The 19,202-nt window shown below is 42.1% G+C and overlaps 1 protein-coding gene across 1 annotated transcript; it reads left to right on the top strand.

Moving 5' to 3' along the window:
* Positions 1–13,673: 13,673 nt before the first annotated feature.
* Positions 13,674–14,384, top strand: LOC119652055 (malate dehydrogenase, mitochondrial-like). Its single transcript, XM_038055990.1, has one exon. It carries the CDS (start codon positions 13,674–13,676, stop codon positions 14,382–14,384), a length of 711 nt encoding a protein of 236 aa, XP_037911918.1.
* The last annotated feature ends 4,818 nt before the right edge of the window (positions 14,385–19,202 follow it).

The raw sequence follows: 19,202 nt of genomic DNA, 5'->3' as shown, positions 1-19,202 counted from the left end.
ATGGTTGGTTTGTTAGCCCCAGGCAAGGACTTTCCTCAAATGTAAATAAAACCAAAGGTATTATTTACAACAAATCGGGAAACCGGAAGCTGTTATAAAAGCAATTCAGTAGACATTTTTCCCATTAATACCTAGCACGTAATATATGCATATATTGTGGGAGAATATCTGCTTTCGCGTGATATTGACATCCAGTCTTGAATTTGCACTGAAGCACCACCAAGAACCACCAAAGTGGTGATCAATTACCAAAAATTAAAGTAATATGCTATTATTAACTTTAACTTTGTTTCACACAAAACCTTAAAAAAGGCTCATCTAATAGCAATAATGGGTAACAGGGCTAGGGAGAAGTAACTTCTTCATATATGGGATTTTAATATTTCATTCGAGAGTCAAATATTCTCGTTAATTGCGCGAAATTAACAAGTTTGATCTGCTGCAACTTTAGCACTAATTGCCAGATTTCCACGAAACTTGGGACGGGTATGCGAGACATTATCCTCTATGCTGGTGTGGTACTTCTAGGGTGAAGTTTTCCAATCAATTTCTAAAAGTTGGTAATATACTGTTAGTAAGTTTAAATCGGAAAGGAACATATTTTGATGCCTAGATTTCATCTAAGCGCGCCTTCCTGATTTTTTTCGGATTTTTGGGTTGGGCAGTTTTTAAAAAGTTACCTGTCCCACTTCAAGTACATATATTTTGACGCCTCACTCGCGCATTTTACCATTTCCGTCACATGACTGTATTCGATGAAAAAAAATGTCTCATCTCTCCTTTACATGTATCGGGGCTCCCTTTAAACTGCGCGTAAATTTATGTCACTCACTGTATGAGTGGGATTTCATAGTTCCCAGTTCCCAGATGTTACCAAATTTCGTTTCGATCGGTTTAGTCGTTTTGGAATCGATTTTAGTAAGGTTTCGTTTCATACAAAACCTCAAAAAATTATACAATGTATTGCAAAAATTGTATAAACTTCCATGCGGACTGGTAGGTTAGGATTTGTACGAATTATCAATGCGGCCAATTTGAAAAATGTAGTTTCGAAAAAAAAGAGTCTTAAATTTTCGGTTCACATTGGACCAAAATTCAAAATGGCAACATCCTAAAAATCTTTGGAAGGCGAATTTAAGCGCATTACAGAAAACTGAAAATGATGTTGCATAGGTGTGGTTCATGCGTTATACTCTACACGACGACTATATCATAATTTAGAAATAACATCTAACTTTCTTGATACCCACAAAAAAAAACATTTTAAAAAACTATAACATCAAGCGCACCCATCGAGGATCAAGAATAATCTTTCCGAAAGGCAGACAACTGTTCGACAACATAAACAAGTAAACAAATTCATCTCTACGCCAGACTTCCACTGAAAACTTGCCGAAGTCCTCGGCGGTGATCTACTGTTTCGCAGATTACCTCCAGCAAGGCAATTAGGCGGATTTTGCATAAAAACAGAAGACGTCCTCAATTTCGTACTGCAGGAATCAATCGGAAGAAGGCTCCTGCCCTTGACAACATTACGGGCCAAATTGTCAAAGAGTTATCGCTATCAAGTATCTCACTTAGTTATTCAATAGAATAATTATTCAGCTCAGTTACTGCCTACGGAGTTGGAAGCATCACTGGTTGCAATGAGGGGAGAGGAATTATTATTCTGCAGTTCTCCTGCACGTAGTATAGCATTTGATAGAGTATGACACGAAGGTCTGGCATACAAAATTAAGAAACTGCTTACACTAAAGTTCACAAAATTATTGGGTCCTATCTTTTTGGACGAAAGTTTAAAATTCGGTACGTTTGGTAAGTTTTACCGCTTGACCGTTTGACCACAATGCCACCACGTAATGCAACGAAGCGTTCTAGGGTTGATGCTGTACCTTATCTACACATCAGACATGTTAACTAGCAGTAATGTAGTCACATGTACATTTGCGGATTATCCTTGGTTCCTGTGTGATGTCGCATTTCGATTACCAGCTTGGGTCCTACAGCGGCATCAAAGTCAATGAGTCAAACTGCATTCATATAGCAATTCACGCTCCGTCGAGAAACCTACCTTCCAATCAACTTAAAGCAACTTAAATAATCCCAATTTCACAATCTATTGTATGCCAAATACCTGGGATTATACTTGGAAAGACGGCTTACGTGGAAACGTAAGCAGTTGGAAACTCCTATGCACCGCTGAAAAGTAGTGGTCATTGATAGAAATCCAATACCTGATAAGGAACTTCAGTGATGAACCTGATAACGACGGCATGTGAGGCTTCCATGTGCCGGAGGCAACAAGTGTCGCAACGTCGTCTGCATAACCGACCAAGCGCGACTCTTCGGGCATATCGAGTCTCAGCAGACTATTGTAGGAAGCGTTTCAGAGATCCTAGGCTGGATCCCTGTGTTACTACGGATGTGATTCCCATCCTCCTTTGGCCCTGTAGCGTCTCATAGAGCAGGGAGTGGTCTTTCAGATAATCCCTCAATATCCGCAAGAGATAACTTGGCACGTGAAATGAGTTTTCTAGTCTGCCTAGCATATCTGTCCATCTTACTGAATTGAATGCATTTCTGACACTAAGCGTTATGAGGAGCACTATCCGCCGAGATCTGCGGCTGTGTGCCTCGACTCGATGGACCGCATCTACGATCCATAACAGCATCCACTGTAGATCTCCCCACTCTGAACCCGAACTGCCTTGCAGAAAAGTCCCTGGCAGCGCGGATCGCTTCAGCGAGTGTACTCTTGATGAGCTTCTCGAGTACTTTTTCGGCCGTGCCAAGCATATACAATGGTCGGTATGCAAACGGTTGATATGCAACGCGAGTGTGGCCACTTTCCAGCAACAAGGAAAAACGCCCTCCTTCAAGCAAGCGTTGAACAGTTCAAACAGCAATTTTGGCCGTTGGCGGAACATCAGTTTGTAAACTTCCGCCGGAATGCCATCAGGGCCTGGCGCCTTCTTCCTTTTCATGATGAGAACCGCTTCTTCGAGTTCTCTCATTGTAAAATGCCCGCACAATGCGGTCCATCTGGTCAGTACTTAGTATGAGGGTCTCCGCAGAGCCCCGATTTTCCGGGTGACAATCTTCTAGCCAAGTCTCCACGGGTCGTCATTCACCTCGTTAACAAGGTTCTACCAGCCGCGAGCTTTGCTTTTATTTATAGCGCTGCGGAGTCTCCTTTTTACTGATCTATACTGAGCCTTTATAGCATGCAAACGTTGTACCTAACGGCGGAGCTTATGGCACTCCCTCCGTAGGTCGGCAATTTCTGCCGTCCACCAGTACATAGAAGGCTTGTCGCGCCTGGGGCTCCTCCGGCACATGGAAGCCTCACATGCCGTCGTTATCAGGAGCCAGGCGCAAAGCAGACTTGACATATTCATGCGACGGGTAAGCGGATGGATGACTGCTCACCGTTTCTGCCTTTCGCTGGAAAAGCCGAAGTAATCATCTTGACCAGAAAGAGAATCCCGACCCTGCATCCCACATCGATCGGCGAGTTGAAAATAGAGTCAAACCCAGCGGTTAAACACCTTGGTTTAATGCCCGACTCGAAGATGAGCTTCTTCGAACAAATCAAAGCAGCAGCAGACAGGTCTGGAACTGGAGTCGCGGCCTTGAGTCGGCTAATGGTGAATGTTGGGGGAACGTCAACGCACCCTTCCCGAGTGGCAATTTTCTTGGCAAAATGAGACAAGGGGCAGATGAACTGCATGGCTACGACAAATTAGACCCGTGGTTGAACCGAACGCACGGTGAGATTGATTACTTCCTTACTCAACTTCTAAGTGGGCATGGCGGTTTCCAGTCTTACCTGCACAATATTAAGAAGGTGCAAACTCCTGATTGTGTGTTCTGCAATGGAGTGGCGGATGACGCTAAACACACCTTTTTCTCTTATGAGAGGTGCGACGGCTTCGGTCTGCAGCTTTATGCAGACACAGGGGAGCTCTCTCCAAACAACATTGTCAGAGAGATACCGAAGAGCGCTGGCAGCTGGAATCGTACTGCGCACTATGTTCGGGCTCTTCTAATTGCGAAGAAGATAGAACTCGACCGGCGGAGGCATTGGATGGTAAAGGGTTCCCTGAACTGACAACTCTCTTCCCTGACTTGAAGGCTCCCAAAGCCAGGGCAGCGGGAGGGCTAGCCCGAAGCAATGTGTCAAACGGTTCCAGGCTAGCTCTCTGATGACAGGGAGGTGTTCAGTTGCTATTCCGGCAGCGTGCTGTTGCGGAAGTCGAACACTCTGTGCGTATTCACCTACCCTACTCCCAAAGAAAATGGCTGATAAAAAGTAAACGAAATTTTAAGTAGAAATGGCGGAAACGTCGATCCTCAAGACTCAAGCAGGAGCTCCCAAAAGCCATCAAGAAACTAAGACACGCTATGAAAGCAGAAACAGAAGGTTACTTCCAGCACTTGACGAGCAGTCCCAGTCATCATCACAGGAACGACTACTCTCTACTGTAAAGGAGCAGTGTTTGCGCCTTATCCACAGAATGTTTCTCAACTAAATTCTTTGGGCAGTTATCCACTGCTACCCAGATTACCCCCTGAAAGGCCAGTAAGCATTTTGTATAAGAATGAAAGTCGTCTTCAATTGCGTACTGTAGAAATTTAGTCGGAAGGAAGCTCCATATTGGCCAATCAGTTTGCTAGGCATAATGTCAAAGCTTTTCGAGAGCCTCCTCCTAGGAAAACTATCACGTTTCCTTGCCCACCAAAAAGGAAATTCCCCAACATAAATTTGGCTTCCGCAATAGGCATAGCACGACAGAACAACTGTAGAATTGTGGCGGAAATTACTAGAACATCAGGGGAGAGGAATGATTGTTCTGTGGTGTTCGTGAATGTAGGACAGGTGTGTAAAATTAATGAACTGCTTACCGCTAATTTTCACAAAATTTTTTAATCCTGTCTAATTGGACAGAAGTTTAGAATTCGGTACAAAGGTTTTACCGCGCGTGACCATAACATCAATGCTGGTGTACCGCAAGAAAGGCTACTAGGGCCGATGGTGTACCTTATCTACACAACATGCCAACTAACAGTAATATAGTCACATCTGCTTTTCCGAATCATATTTCGTTTCTTGCCGTTTCGATTATCATCTTGCGTACCGTAACGGCATTTAAATCGGATCAAGGAATGGCTGACCACCTGGAAGATCGAAGTCAATAAATCGAAATACACTCGTATAACATTCACGCTCCGTCGGAAAACCCTCCCTCGAATCTACTCAAATAGAACCCAAGGTCCCCAATCTTGCTGTGCCAAATACCTGCGGTTGAACTTGGACACTAGCTTACGTGAAAAAGCCATATTGAAGTCAGGAATCAATATATGACCATTGAGCCAAGGAGTCTGGACTAGTTTTTAAACAAGTGCTCTATGATTAAAGGCCTATCTGGACATATGGGATCCAATTTTGGGTTCTGCGAGAATACCTAATATAAAGTTATTGCAATGCGCGCACTTCAGAATTCCGCGTACAATTACAGAAGCGCCTTGTTTTGTGAAAGGAAAATTCACATACCCACAGTCTTGCGCGAGATTGCATCCTATACCGGTAAATACATACAAACTGGCAACTCATCCCACCGGTCTAGCAAAGAACCTGTTGCGAAAATCAAACGACGTCACAAAAGGCTTCAAATATTTGAAAGAAGAATCCAATAATATTAATATTTGAAGAAAACGTCTGCTGTGGCCAACGCTTTATTGTGCTCCGCACCAGGACTTATATCAACGCGTCTCGCGGGGATTAGGACCGGTGTGCCGGGAGGTGATCAAATCAGCGAGAGAGATCTCAATGACGCTGGATGCTCCCACAGGAATACGAGCACGAAGACGGGAAGGAAGAGGACGTATGCGCAAGCTGCAGTCTCTGCTCTGACTGCTACCGTGGGAGTTTCCTCCAAGGATGGCAAAATGCCAGAACGACAATTTACCATCCTCCGGGAATGCCTGTGGAAAAAAATGCTGGAGCCTGGAACGAAGCCACGATTTAACAATCAAGGTTTTCGTGATGGGCTTCTCCATTTGGAGTGCACTGACGAGGCTGCTCCAGCAGGTAATCAACTTTAAGTTCCGGCGGTCGACCCAAGTTCACTATAGTGAACACTGAGCTACGCAAGACAGAACATGTCGGATGTTGGCTACCGGGCCCTCGAAGGAAGGCATCCGCATGCTGGGTGAACAGAACCCGGACATGGACTTTGGACACTAGAGGGTAAAGTTCATGAATGCCAGGAAGGACCAATCTATAAACGTGGAGGGCTTCAACTTGGTATTCGAACTGGACCAACAGTGTCTGAATGTGCTCAGGGGAAGTCACCATATTGTGCTCCACTTTTTCCTATGTAGACTGAAATTTAGCCATATCAGGAAACTGTAGCGCATCATTTCCATTTTGAAAGCGAAGAACAATGATGGTTTTCGACTCACACAACATAGAGCAAATTGCAGCATCTTCGGTGCCCTCTCCCACAATATAGCCGTGCGCGGAGGATAGTGCATACAGGGGCAGCTCGCAGTGGGGAAGGGACTACAGAGTGAATCCTACCTGCTAGTAACTTCTCCTACACCTTCCAAGGAATAGGCGGAAGGAGGGGAAGCCAAAGACGTGAACGGAACTGACGTGATGCCAGTTCGAGTGATCGAATTTATGCAACCCGGACACGGCAAACCAATTAAGGTGCTAAGTGGAAAACAGACGAATGTTCTGCGGGGTGAGATGAGACCTTTTGTGGATGAGAACATGGGAATTGCGGTACTTTCAAGTACGGCTTTTCTCAGAGAAATCTATCACGAGGGGATTGAGTCTCTGGCGGTACGGTGTGGGGGAAACCCCGTCATACGCGGCCTGCCGCATACGCTTCTAACTGTTTTCCATATGACAATAGACTAAGTTTATGTCGAAAAACATAAAGATTGGTCAAATCAACCTGCAGCATGCCACCCCCACCCCTACGTTCGTGGGACCGAGAAGAAGCGAAGTAATTGACCTAATCTGTACCCCAAAATTGTTAGAGTTGATTACACACTGGCGAGTGCTGGTCGAGGTCTCACTGTCAGATCACCGCTATCTAGAATTCAATCTGACTATTGCGGGCGAACAGCCTTTAGTACAAATACGGAACCCCAGCAAAACGGATTGGGCAAAGTTCAATGAACTTCTTAGCCATAAAGTACAGTTCCCTAGGCGACTAAGGACTCCTTTGGTGCAGGAAGATGAATTGAAAACTCTGAATTGCACACTTTTAGAGTGCTATGAAGAGGCTTGTCCTATTTCCCGAGGCCAAAGCGGTAAAACGGTTCCTTGGTGGAACCGAAAGCTGCAAAAACTCAGGAAATCAACCAGCCGACTTCTAAATCGTGCTTGCAAAAGTAACAAGAACGAAGACTGGTTAAATTTCAGGAACTCACAACGTGAATATAAGAGGCTCGTTAAGTGTTCGAAACGAGACTCCTTTAGAGCGTACTGTGAGGAACTGGAAGGCGAAAGAGAGACGTCAAGGCTGTGCAGAGTCCTCAAAAGGGATGAGTCAGCCAAGTTGGATTTTCTTAGAAAACCCGACGGTATTTTCACGAGCTCCAGACTGGGCTCAGTACAGACCCTCCTGGAAGTACACCACCCGGAAGAACGGGTGAGAGAAGTGGTAGGGGGAGAGTTGCCGGTTCTTGCAACCCCTTCAACACGCAAGTGTTGCAAGGGGAACTGGAACACTGCGAAAGCGGTTGTTACCCATGAAAAGGTGAGAGCTGCCATACTGTCCTTTGAACATTTCAAAGCACCTGGCATGGATGGCATCTATCCGGCAATGCTAAAGGAGGGTATGGAGCATTTAGAGCGACCTCTAAGAAATATTTCTGAGGATGTCTTCCTCTGGGCTACGTGCCTTCTTCTTGGCAACAGGTTAAGGTAGTTTTCATACCGAAACCTGGGAAAGATTACTATTCTAATCCAAAGAACTTCAGACAGATCAGCGTGACTTCATTCTTGCTGAAAGGTTTGGAGAGACTGGTGGAGCATCACATTCGTGGAAACGCACTTAGGTCACACCCACTTAGTGAAAACCAACATGCTTACCAACGTGGAAAGTCCTGTGAGTCTGCTCTTCATTCTTTGGTCACAAAGATAGAGGATGCAACTTTGAATGGTGAGTACGCGATGGGGGTGTTCGTGGACATTGAAGGAGCTTTTGACTGTGCGCCTTTTCAAAAACTTTATGATGGCGCTAGAGCGCATGGTGTTGATGATGCTTTAATTAAGTGGATCCATGCTATGCTAACGCAAAGATTGCTGTGCGCTGAGGTAGGGGTCCATCACTACCTGACTACAGAAGCAACGAAGGGCTGCCCCCAAGGAGGTGTTCTTTCGCCACTTCTGTGGAGTATGCTGAGCGACTCACTGCTATGCGAACTGCAAAATTAGCCAATACACGCTCAAGCTTATGCTGATGACGTAGTTGTGCTTGCTGTCGATCGGGATCTTAGAACGGTGTGTAGGAATATACAACGTGCCGTTGGTTTGATAGACAGCTGGTGCCTTAGACATGGTTTGTCAGTTAATCCAAATAAAACCACAATGGTTTTATTCACAAAGAGGAGAAAACTGGATGGACTTTGCCTTCCTGAGATGAGGGGTACTACCGTTCAACTCTCCGAAGAAGTGAAATATCTGGGAGTCACTCTAGATAAAAAACTTCTTTGGAAAAAACATGTAGAGGTAAAGATGAAACGAGCTCTCACAGCTTATGGGCTGTGCAGCCGGACCTTTGCCTCGACATGAGAACTCAGGCCTCATGTCGTAATGTGGATATACGTTGCCATCATTAGGCCGATATTCGTATATGCATCGGTAGTGTGGTGGGTTAAGGTGAGACAAAAAGGTTTTCACCGTAAACTAGCCGCACTGCAAAGAACTGTGTGTCTGGGTATCACTGGTGCCATGAGCGCGACATCCGGCGCAGCTCTGAATTCACTACTCAATTTGCAGCCCCTGGATATATTTATTCAAAGCACTGCGATGAGAGCAGCTCATAGACTAATTCGATTAGATCTATGGAGAAAACAACGGATGTGGGGGGCACAGAGCATTGGAAGAGTTACTGGGAGGACTGAATCCAGTTCTTACAATGCCTTCCGATTCTCGTGTCCCCATACATCTGTTTGGTAGAAGATATGAAGTTACCCTGAAGCGTAGAGAGGACTGGGAAAACCCAGAAGAATGCGTGGCGGGATATACGGAAGTCTTCTACACCGATGGCTCAAAAACAGAAGAGGGTACCGGAGCCGAAGTCTACCTCTCGAATAAAAACGAGTAGTGGTCTTTTCCTTTGGGACAATATGCAACGGTTTTTCAAGCCGAAGTTTATGCGATCCTAAGGGTGGCAAACTGGGTGATTGACGAGCGGTTGAAGGGCAGGGGCATCGCAATCTGCAGTGACAGTCAAGCTGCATTGAGGGCATTGAGCAGTCCTTTGATCACTTCGAAAATAGTTCAGGAATGCAGAAACCGTTTGAACTCTATGTCTAGATTCAATACGGTGGAACTACTCTCGGAGGCTTTAGCGAAAGACGGGTCAATCTCCTCTATGCCAGGACCGGAGCCAGCAATTGGAGTATCAGTAGCATTGGCTAAATCTGTTTTCAAAAACTGGAAACAAGTTTCACATAATGACAGGTGGCAGAGCCTAAATGCTGCTCGACACACCAAACTTTTCCTGCCAAAGCCCAACATACGTACCGCAAAGTTTATCCTGTCGAAAAGCAGGAGGACTTGCAGGTATATTGTGGGCATTCTGGCAGGCCATAATTCACTAGCTTGGCATATGTTCAGAATAGGAATTACCGGATATGATACGTGTCCCTCCTGTAATGAGGAAGCGGAATCCACGGAGCATTTCCTATGTGAATGTCTCGCCTATAGACGCATCAGGCATCAGATCTTTGGTGCCGATGTTCTCTAATTGGGACGGGTTGCATCACATCCACTAAAGGAAATCATGCGATACGTTAACGAATCCGGAATATTCCGTTAGACGGGGGAGGCGAGTACAATGGGCCAACACGGCCTGAGTGCTCAGAAGCTGTAGCTTCTCCCCCACCATACACACACAAACACACAAACATAGCGTTCTACTTGGTGCTAGCAATCATACATACCTCGATCTTTGGATTGAGGCACACAAAACCTTAAAAATAGGTTAACTTTCTTTGATGATAAAAATAGGTAGCTTGTGGCGAAGCCATTCTCGTCCATACTTGTTCCTTGCAAGAGGAAAGTCGAGAGCCACGTCGACTGGCATAACTACCTTGCTAATCTGCTGAAGTGATTTGCTCCTTGAAAGGGGATCCGTAGAGTAGTCTCTCGTTAGAAAAAAGGAGCCTATTCACAACTCTCACATTGTGAACACCGCCAATAAAAAGCAGGTTCGATGTTACATATACATGCAAATAAATACATTACGTTTACCCAAAAAAGACACTTCACCTGGTAATTTGCAAAGAATAAAATTAACATGAAGTTAATTATGCACCGTAATGCCTACTTAATAACGAAAATATGTTAAATAAGTTTCAACCTTGGCAGGCAACATACTGCCACGAAGACGGGTTTTCAACGGTTTTTAAAGATAAACTGCACTAGCCGATCCTGTTGAAATCTGGTCTGTTTCTTGAAAACTTACAAACCAGACTAGGGAGAGATATTAGAAGTTAAACCCTGGATAGCAGGTGTGATTCGACCAAGAGTAGGTATAAAGCGAGGAGCAAGCTTAATCACAATTAATTTGAAGAAATATTTTGTAATTAGAATTAAATAAGACGTTTCAAACGAATACAAACATGAAGTAGATTCATCGCTTGGAAACTGGGAAACTGATTTATAACGGGATGTACGAGCTTGACTTTCTCTTATACAAAGAGTTTCCTTGACATAGTCCCTGTAAAGTATCAGATCGGAACAAGCAAAGGCGCAACTAGTACGTGCACATGCATCTAAGCCAAATCCAATTGGCCTGAAATACCAACTGCAAGTAAGTAGTAAATAATTGAGGATTGCATTGCTGAATGTTGGAAGGCTGTGCAACTTAGTTTCAACAGAAATGTCTGAGAAGATTAATTCGAAGAAACAACTCTTTACGGTCGTTTTCGGTCCTACAGTAAAGCTTGAACACCAACTATGGTGCAAGGTACGGACAGGTGGAAGAAAGTCAGCTCCGAATACTCTACTGCATGTGGATGTCTACCGTTTGCTTTTAAACTTTTTTGATTTTATGTGGACTTTTCCTGTTCATTTTTTCAACGGAGAAATACATAAGGAAAGAAGAAAGTGAGCGGATAGGAAAGGAGCTCTCAACTCATCAGTTACGCCGACTTTATTGTGTCAAGTTGATTTATGGGTGCCTGTTGTCGTGTACAATTGGAACGAAGCTGAACAAGATATTTTTTCTCTACATTTATAATATATTATACGTAGACATACACGAGGATATTTACGTACATACATTTCGCTTTCTTGCATTCTGCTCTATTCGCTTATCTTTTAGTTTCCTCCGCTCTTCCGCTCTGTAGAAGAATTGCATGAAATGAATAGTCTAAAGCGTCTGAAATCTCTTAAAGAATACGAAGTGGTATAGCATCCCAACTACATCAGGAATGAAAGGAAGCCTTCCATCTACGGTGCGAAGCAGAAAAAAAACCGGACGACTGGAATGATTTCTTCTCTTCTCGACGGTATCCTTGGCATAAATTCATTGGATTCCTTGTACCAGTATCAACGCATTAATAATTTCCGTTTTCAATAAACGTTCTTAGTGTTGCTTCTCGTTGCTTCCCGTAGCATATAGTACGGTACTATATTAAAGGATATCCTCATTCGTGTGTACACAAAAAGAATTCCAGATTATCATCATCAAATATTCACAATATAAACAGAGAAACTCATTTCTTACGTACCTAGTGTACCTATTCTTGAATGTTGGCGTTTCCTTTCTCCTTGCTGCCATCATCGTTATTCTGGCAACACTACATGTGTTATACTAGCAGGATTGTGTATCTCAAAATATTCTGTACATTTCATCTTGCTTTCTTATGCGGAAGTGAATGATTTTTGTTATGAACAAGATGGAGGAATTCCCTCCAGACGAAGCGTACATGCATTAAATTTAGATGGTCCATCTGTTTTCCGTCTTCACTTAGTAAGTCACCTGTAATATAAATAACTGTTCGCTTCCTGCTTCTCTTGAATTGGATACCGGTATTTCCCAGAAAACAATAATCTACCTGGATTAGCGAATAGTTTTTAACTCTCTTGAGCTTCCACTAATTGTGCCACTTCAATTGGCAATGTCCAATAACGTTGGATGTTCACTGTATAAGTCAGCTCGCAGATATAGGTAGGCCGATTTGAGACTTCTATAATCATCCCTAAATCCCATACAAAATATAACTACAGCGTATTATCTCCTTCTGGAGATAGCATCCAGTGTATTCCGTTCGAATTGTCTCAAGGATAATATGCGACCGAGCAAGCAGAACGAGCAACAGGGGTAGGAGAACGAGCCAAGCGGGTTAAGAAAGCGGGCTGGAGGTTCGATAAGGGCACAACAAAATGTTGTTGCCGTCGCATTGAATGGGGCTGGGAAACCGTTTCCGAATATCCTTTCGAATGAATATAATGTAATGAGACGGTAGCAAAATGAGCACCCGAATTACAAAAAGTACAACGACAACAATGATAATGTTGACAACAGCAGCAATGACGACGATGGAGGCATACTGAAAACAAAGTGATCACAAATGAGCCATAGGAAATCCTCCAGCGTGGGTACATACAAATGGAGATGGCAATCACAAGCGTTACATGTTAAATGCATTTGATTGAAAAGAAATGTGTAATAAACTTATCTCGTTGCTGGGGAGACATGGAATTGAAATTGGTGGAACAGTTAATAAGATGTGAAGAGATATAATTAAATTCGCTTATGGATTCGCAGACAGGGTTCGTGATGTACAAAACATTATCACCCTTTGTTTAAGATTGTACTTTTCGCTTATATTTTTGTAACGGATCCACTCTATTTTGGTCGCATTAGTCAGCTCAATGGTAGACTCCCTGATTTAAAGCTAAGAAAGTTATGGACATTCCAATGAGTTAGTATTTCTGCAGCAATTACTTTTTCAAATTGCGAAGCTTCCTGTATAACTCCAGAAACCAGATAATAGTATTCACGAGGGAGTATATAACTCGGATGCATCCACTGAACCGGTACAAACTTCTGTGCTACCAGATCCTATCTCCGCTTCTGCGTGGTGATCACTAAAATTACATACTTTGAGGGCGAGTCTTTCACGCCTCAGAAAAGGGAAATCTATGCCAACTGACTCTTCAGGTTGGAAGTTATTTATTATAGGGTTGACAATCGTACGTGGATTGCTCTGGGCAGTAACCAATTTTCCGGAAAAGAGCGATTCTGTGATAAATTGAATTAACCGAATCTCATTCGCCTCTCTCTAAATTAATTTACTCAAATAATGCATTTATAATGTGCGATTACCCTAATATTCGCCGCAGGTTCCACATTATTGAATGCATTCGGACGAATTGATCTGTCGCATCCGTAGGCGCACGTGCATGTTGCTGTAACATGAACTCTCGGAGTTCAACAGAGTTCAAGGCGAGCGTAGTGGCATGGGGACCGGTGCGTGGAGGAACAGCTGGACTGGTCGGTGAGATAGGGAAAAGGTTTGGATTGTCACCGGAGGTAGCCGTAAAGACGGAAGGTAACGGTCGAGGAATTTTCGCTGAAACATCTGGTGGGTATCGAGCCAGAAGTTTGAAGGGATACGTTGGAGCAGAGCAAGTTGCTAATTGTATTATAGGGGCCCATGGAGTTGTTATCCCAGCGGGCGGGCAATGTAAACCTAGAAGGACTCGAGATGGTTTGTTCAACACCAATGCTGGTATCGTTTGCGATTTGACTTCTGCATTACGGACAATTGTTCAAAGGCGTGTGATTATTACAAATTCTGTGAACTCGTGTGTACCAATTGCTGCAGAAGTCCAGAAATCCATAGGAAAATACTATCCACGTCCTCTCTTCGATATTTCAACTTTGGATATTGTCCTTGCTCGAAAATTCATTTCTGATTCATGTAAAGTTGATGTGGTTACCGTTGAAATTCCGGTGATCAGTGGACATTCTGATGTTAGAATTATTCCTGTGATATCACAATGCAAACCAAAAGTCTCGTTTTGGCAGCCCGATCATGAGAAAATCACAGTGCGCATTCAAGAAGCTGGCACAGAAGGTGTGAAGGCTAAGGCTGGAGCGAGAAGAGGGCTAAAGCGATTTTGATCTGTGCCCGTTCCGCTGAACAGCGAGTGATTTAAGAGATTCTGGTTTAGAGTTTGGTAGTGCAAGAAGCGTGGTTCATTTTTGGTAGTAGAAGAAGCGTGGTTCATTCATTGGTAGTGTTTTGGTATCTCAAAGAAAATGAAGTAATAAATTATGTAAATATGAAATTCGTATTTTAATGGTCTAAATATTTTTAATTCACAAACAGAATCAGCATAACCATAAATACACACCACACCGAGCTTGGAGTGAAACAACGTGTAAGTGTTAATTTTTTTGATTGGATCTCATATTCTTTTCTTTAATTTAATTTAATTTTTCTTTTCGTTTATATATTATTACTTTTCACTTGAATTGAAAAATAAGTAAAAAGACGGGTCTCTGTATTCTATCTGAGCAAATTTATACATTCATGAGGCAGTTTAGTTTAGTACGTCCCGTTTACTCAAGGAAGAAAGATACAAGCGTCGCGTAGCTATTACGAGCACAACGTAGATATTCCCGTGTGTTGATTGGTATTTTCATATGTTTATGTACTGCAAATATTATTTAACATTCTTTCGTAAAAATAAATAAGGTTTTTCGCGCATTTCATATGCAAAACAGTAGAGGAGATGACAAGAGCTGAATTTTTGAGGCAACATATACGAAACAAAATATTTGATGTACTAATATAATAAAGCTTTTATAAGACGTATACGTATTTTTACGGTTTTGTGGGATTAGATTAGAAACCTTATTAGAGTCGATGTCTGTCCGTCTGTCAGACCCGATTTATTCGGAAACGGCTGGACCGATTATCACATAAATTGGTGCATGTGGTCTGTTGTTCCGTTCATATACAGTACCATTTTGTTTTAAGTTTAAGAGGGGCTCCCCATATATGCGAAAGGAGGGTGCAATTTTTTTTTCACAGAATGTGGCGGTGTGAGGTATGAAATGAAAGGGCTCAATTAGTACTTTTCGAAACTGGCCCCACATATGATATCAGCTGAAACATAGGAAGTGAAGGCTCAAAATATAACCCTCAAAAATAGTAACAGGTCTCCTTCTTAAAACCTATACAACCCAAAAATCTGAAAAAAGCACAGTGGTGTATCTAAAGGAAATCTAGGCCTCAAAATATGTCCCGTTCTGATATCTGCTTATTTTAGAAATTCAGACGGAAACCCCTTTAAGTTTATGCTGAAATTACAAAATTTAACACTTGCATAAGGGACAACATAAGGCATAATTCTGGGAAGGATATCCAAATATTATTAACAAAGTTAAAGAAGGCGAAACTTTTACATTTTGTGTGAATTTCGCACATTCTAAAAGATTTATAACGTCATCATAACACATCATATCATATTCATCAATACCACAACAAAGTGAGCTCATGTGAATGGGAGGTCGCAAGAAAACATGTCGTTTTAGTTTTTTTATCATTTATATATCAATTACTCAAGACAGACATATGTATGTGTTTATTTGTATATGTAAATGAAGCTTTAGTAGTCATTCAGATAAATATATTTGTACATTGAACAAGCGGTATTCAATACACGTACTTTATATATACATATGTATCCTTTTATGCACGATGTCAGTCGGAAATATGTGTACGATCAAATTTATCCACATGCATATATAGTAGAGTATTCGGTAATATGTAGGCAATGTTTATTTGTTTAGGGTGAGCAGTAGATACAATCTGTAAAATATACGTACGAACGCGAAACCTCTATACCCAAAGCGCCACTTGCTTTGCCTACATTTGTTGCTGTTTACATCACTTATTACGAAAATAAAATAAAATAGTTAGTTATTCCTAAAAAGAACAACCAACGGAGACTTTCAATACGACAACTCAGAGAAGAATTAGCTATGCTGACGATTGAAGATCAAGCTTCAAATCAACAGATTATGCGAAGTAAACTAACGAAGTCGGTGATCGAAAGTTAATAGAACAAACCAATTATAGTAGAGGTTACTGCTGCCAATTTACTGCGAAGCAACACTGGCAGAAGAATTGTAGTGGGATCATGCCTCATTTGCATTAAGCAGCCTATTCGCAAACGAAGAAAGACAAGGCAAGGTTGTAATAAGGGTAAAAAGCCCGTTTGTGATGAACATCCGCCAAAATAACTAAATGCTTGGAATGCAGTCAATAAGTTCAAATTATATAAATCCACTTACTACAATGCAATAACTTCATTGTTTATTATGGCGTTAACATGGAAAATTCCATAATTTTTTCGTAATGATGATATTATGAAATATAGTTATTGTTGTAATCAACGTACATATATATTTTATAAACAATTGAAAATGAATGTAACCTATCATAATTTATGTATCTAATATTCTATTTAAATTTTTTGTCCAGAATAATTTCATAACGTTAAGGTAGGTGAACAGGTACCCCGGGTGGATTATACGTGTACTTTTACACTTTTTTTCCAAGAACAAAAGTAATTTAACAAATTGTACATCGATGGGTACCCGGGTGCCCGGGTGGTAACCCAAGGGTTTTTAAGGTTTTTTAATTCAATTCAATGCCTGTATATCCATCTGTCCGTCTGTTACATACGGTTTATTTTGAAACAGAATGTGTGTGTTCAGAACCAACGTCGTTTCCGACAATGTGGATACTTCTCAAATTCCTTTTCAAGTTCCTACTGGCGTTCGACATGGATTTTCGAAACAGAATGGTTTCCCATTTTTGCTTATTGATTTTCATCCGCCAGCTGTTCGTGAAGAACTTAATGTCATCGAACATCTTCTGAAGTTCAAGTTGCACCTCAGTTACTTATCTTACGTACCGTGTGTGAATAGTGTGTGTAAACGACCTGGAAATTTATTAAACTTAAACAAGTTGTGTAATTTACCGGCAAATATTGCAAAAATGAAGGCGCAGTCTTTGTTCCTTGCTGCAATCCAATGAAAACATGAAATTCTCTATTAATTGTGAGATTTCCATTTTTGATGACGAAGCATTTGCATTTGCTACACATCATTGCTACGAGTTGGCTGAGAAACTTGTCCTTCAGTAGCCCGAATATCAGCTCATCCAACCAGACGCTCTCAAAGACCTCCTCCATCTCTAGCAGGCAAGCGCCTAGGCAGCCACCATTTTTAATCCGCCAGCAAATATCCGGCGTTATCTTCGTTATTGCATGTGTTGTCGAATATCCAAATCGAAATCCGAATTGCTTATTCGACAATAATTCCTTCCTCCTGGTATGCCCGTTCAAGGCTTTCAATATCAAAACCTCAAACACCTTGCTGATGTTAGGTAGCAAACTGATTGGGCGGTAGCTCTTAGGACTGGATGAATCCTTCCCTCTCTTTAGGATCGGGAATCCTTGGGCTTTCTTCCATTGCCCTGGAAAGAAGGAATTTTTCACATTATAGAACAGGATGCAATATTTCCGAATGGCAATGTCCGTCTAACTATGAAGGTTAATTTTCCACATTAGGCAAAGTAATCAAGGAGATTATCATTCGGTATGAGGTCAGCCTGCCCCGCAGGACTGAACTGGAGGCCCGTAGTGCCCTTCAGGCTATTTTTGAAATTATGGACATCTCGTTCCACGGTTTCCGGCGCGTCGGTCCTAAATCCATGCTTGGCCGATGCACCGATGCAAAATGTTTTTCTATAAACTCGACTTTTAGAGCATCATCCATCACGACGTAATTGCCTTGCACATCAGCAGTTATATTATTAGTGTCTATACGTGAGTCCATGCGGTCTTGTATCTTGCTATTACCGATGTTGATTCTTGGCCAGTTACTCGTGACTTCTGCCAGAATAAAGTGTTTACCTTTGTAAACAGGTATTAGAATCGCTTGCTGAAATACCCCTTAAATTCTCCCGGCATTGGAAGTTCACTTCATTTATACAATATTGGCGGATAAGATTCCCCGCAATCTAGAGGAGTGATTTGAACTCAACCAATATAGGATGATAATAGTTCTCATATATCCGATAGATTTTGTTGTCGTGAGGGAGTATAAGGTTTTCCACTTTTTTGACCCTTTTTTATACTGCAGTTTTATATCCTTCCATATAATTCCGCGGTCTAATCTTGGGAACGACTTGAGAAGATACTGAAGTATTTCCTCCGCTATCGTAAGGAAGAGTCTGTAGTTACCGTTGAGGATTCCTAAAATTGAAGGCGCGCGTCAGCAATGCACAAATCCAGACAGAAATTCGCCTTGGACTAGGTTGGACTATCTGGCCGGTATAATTCGCATTTATACTCTATCAGGTATTGCTCTGTCCAAGATTTGAGGAATTCCCCTCTAGGATTGTTTCTCGCGTTTAGTCACGAAGTATGCTTAGCATTTAAATCACCGTCTATAATATAATAATTATGTAGCCTCTTCAGTTCGAGTATCGTAAATAGGGAATGCGATTTCTCCTTCAACTTGGTTCGATTGTCTCCCACTGCACAAATCGATGGAATGTATAAATTGCCTCCTCTAGGCAATGAAAACGAAATACAAAAGACTTCCTTACATTCAAAAATTTAAAATTTTTGACCAATTAATATGCTTGGGGTATAAGTGACGAGGACGAGGACCTCCCTGGCTTTCTTGTAATCCGCTATTTATATACATTTTATTTCGACTCTCACAGACTTTGTCTTTCTGAAAATACAATTCGACAGCGCCGCGCTCCCATTAAATAAAGTGGCGAAATCTCAACCGCCTAATTCATAAACATTAATCTGAGGCACCCTTTCCTCTTTTCTTTATTTCAAGTGCTACTTAAGGCTCCGGTCGGACCATTTTTAAAATTCCCAGTCCTACGTATAATACTCTTGTTAT

Source organism: Hermetia illucens, chromosome 3 (assembly GCF_905115235.1).
Source record: "Hermetia illucens chromosome 3, iHerIll2.2.curated.20191125, whole genome shotgun sequence".
In the NCBI taxonomy this organism is placed as follows: Eukaryota; Metazoa; Arthropoda; class Insecta; order Diptera; family Stratiomyidae; genus Hermetia; species Hermetia illucens.
Note: the sequence above shows the minus strand (reverse complement) of the source record. Positions and strands in the feature narration are given on the sequence as shown.

Excerpts from the sequence above, each read along its gene's own strand:
- LOC119652055 (XM_038055990.1), top strand. The coding sequence starts at position 13,674 with ATGAACTCTCGGAGTTCAACAGAGTTCAAGGCGAGCGTAGTGGCATGG.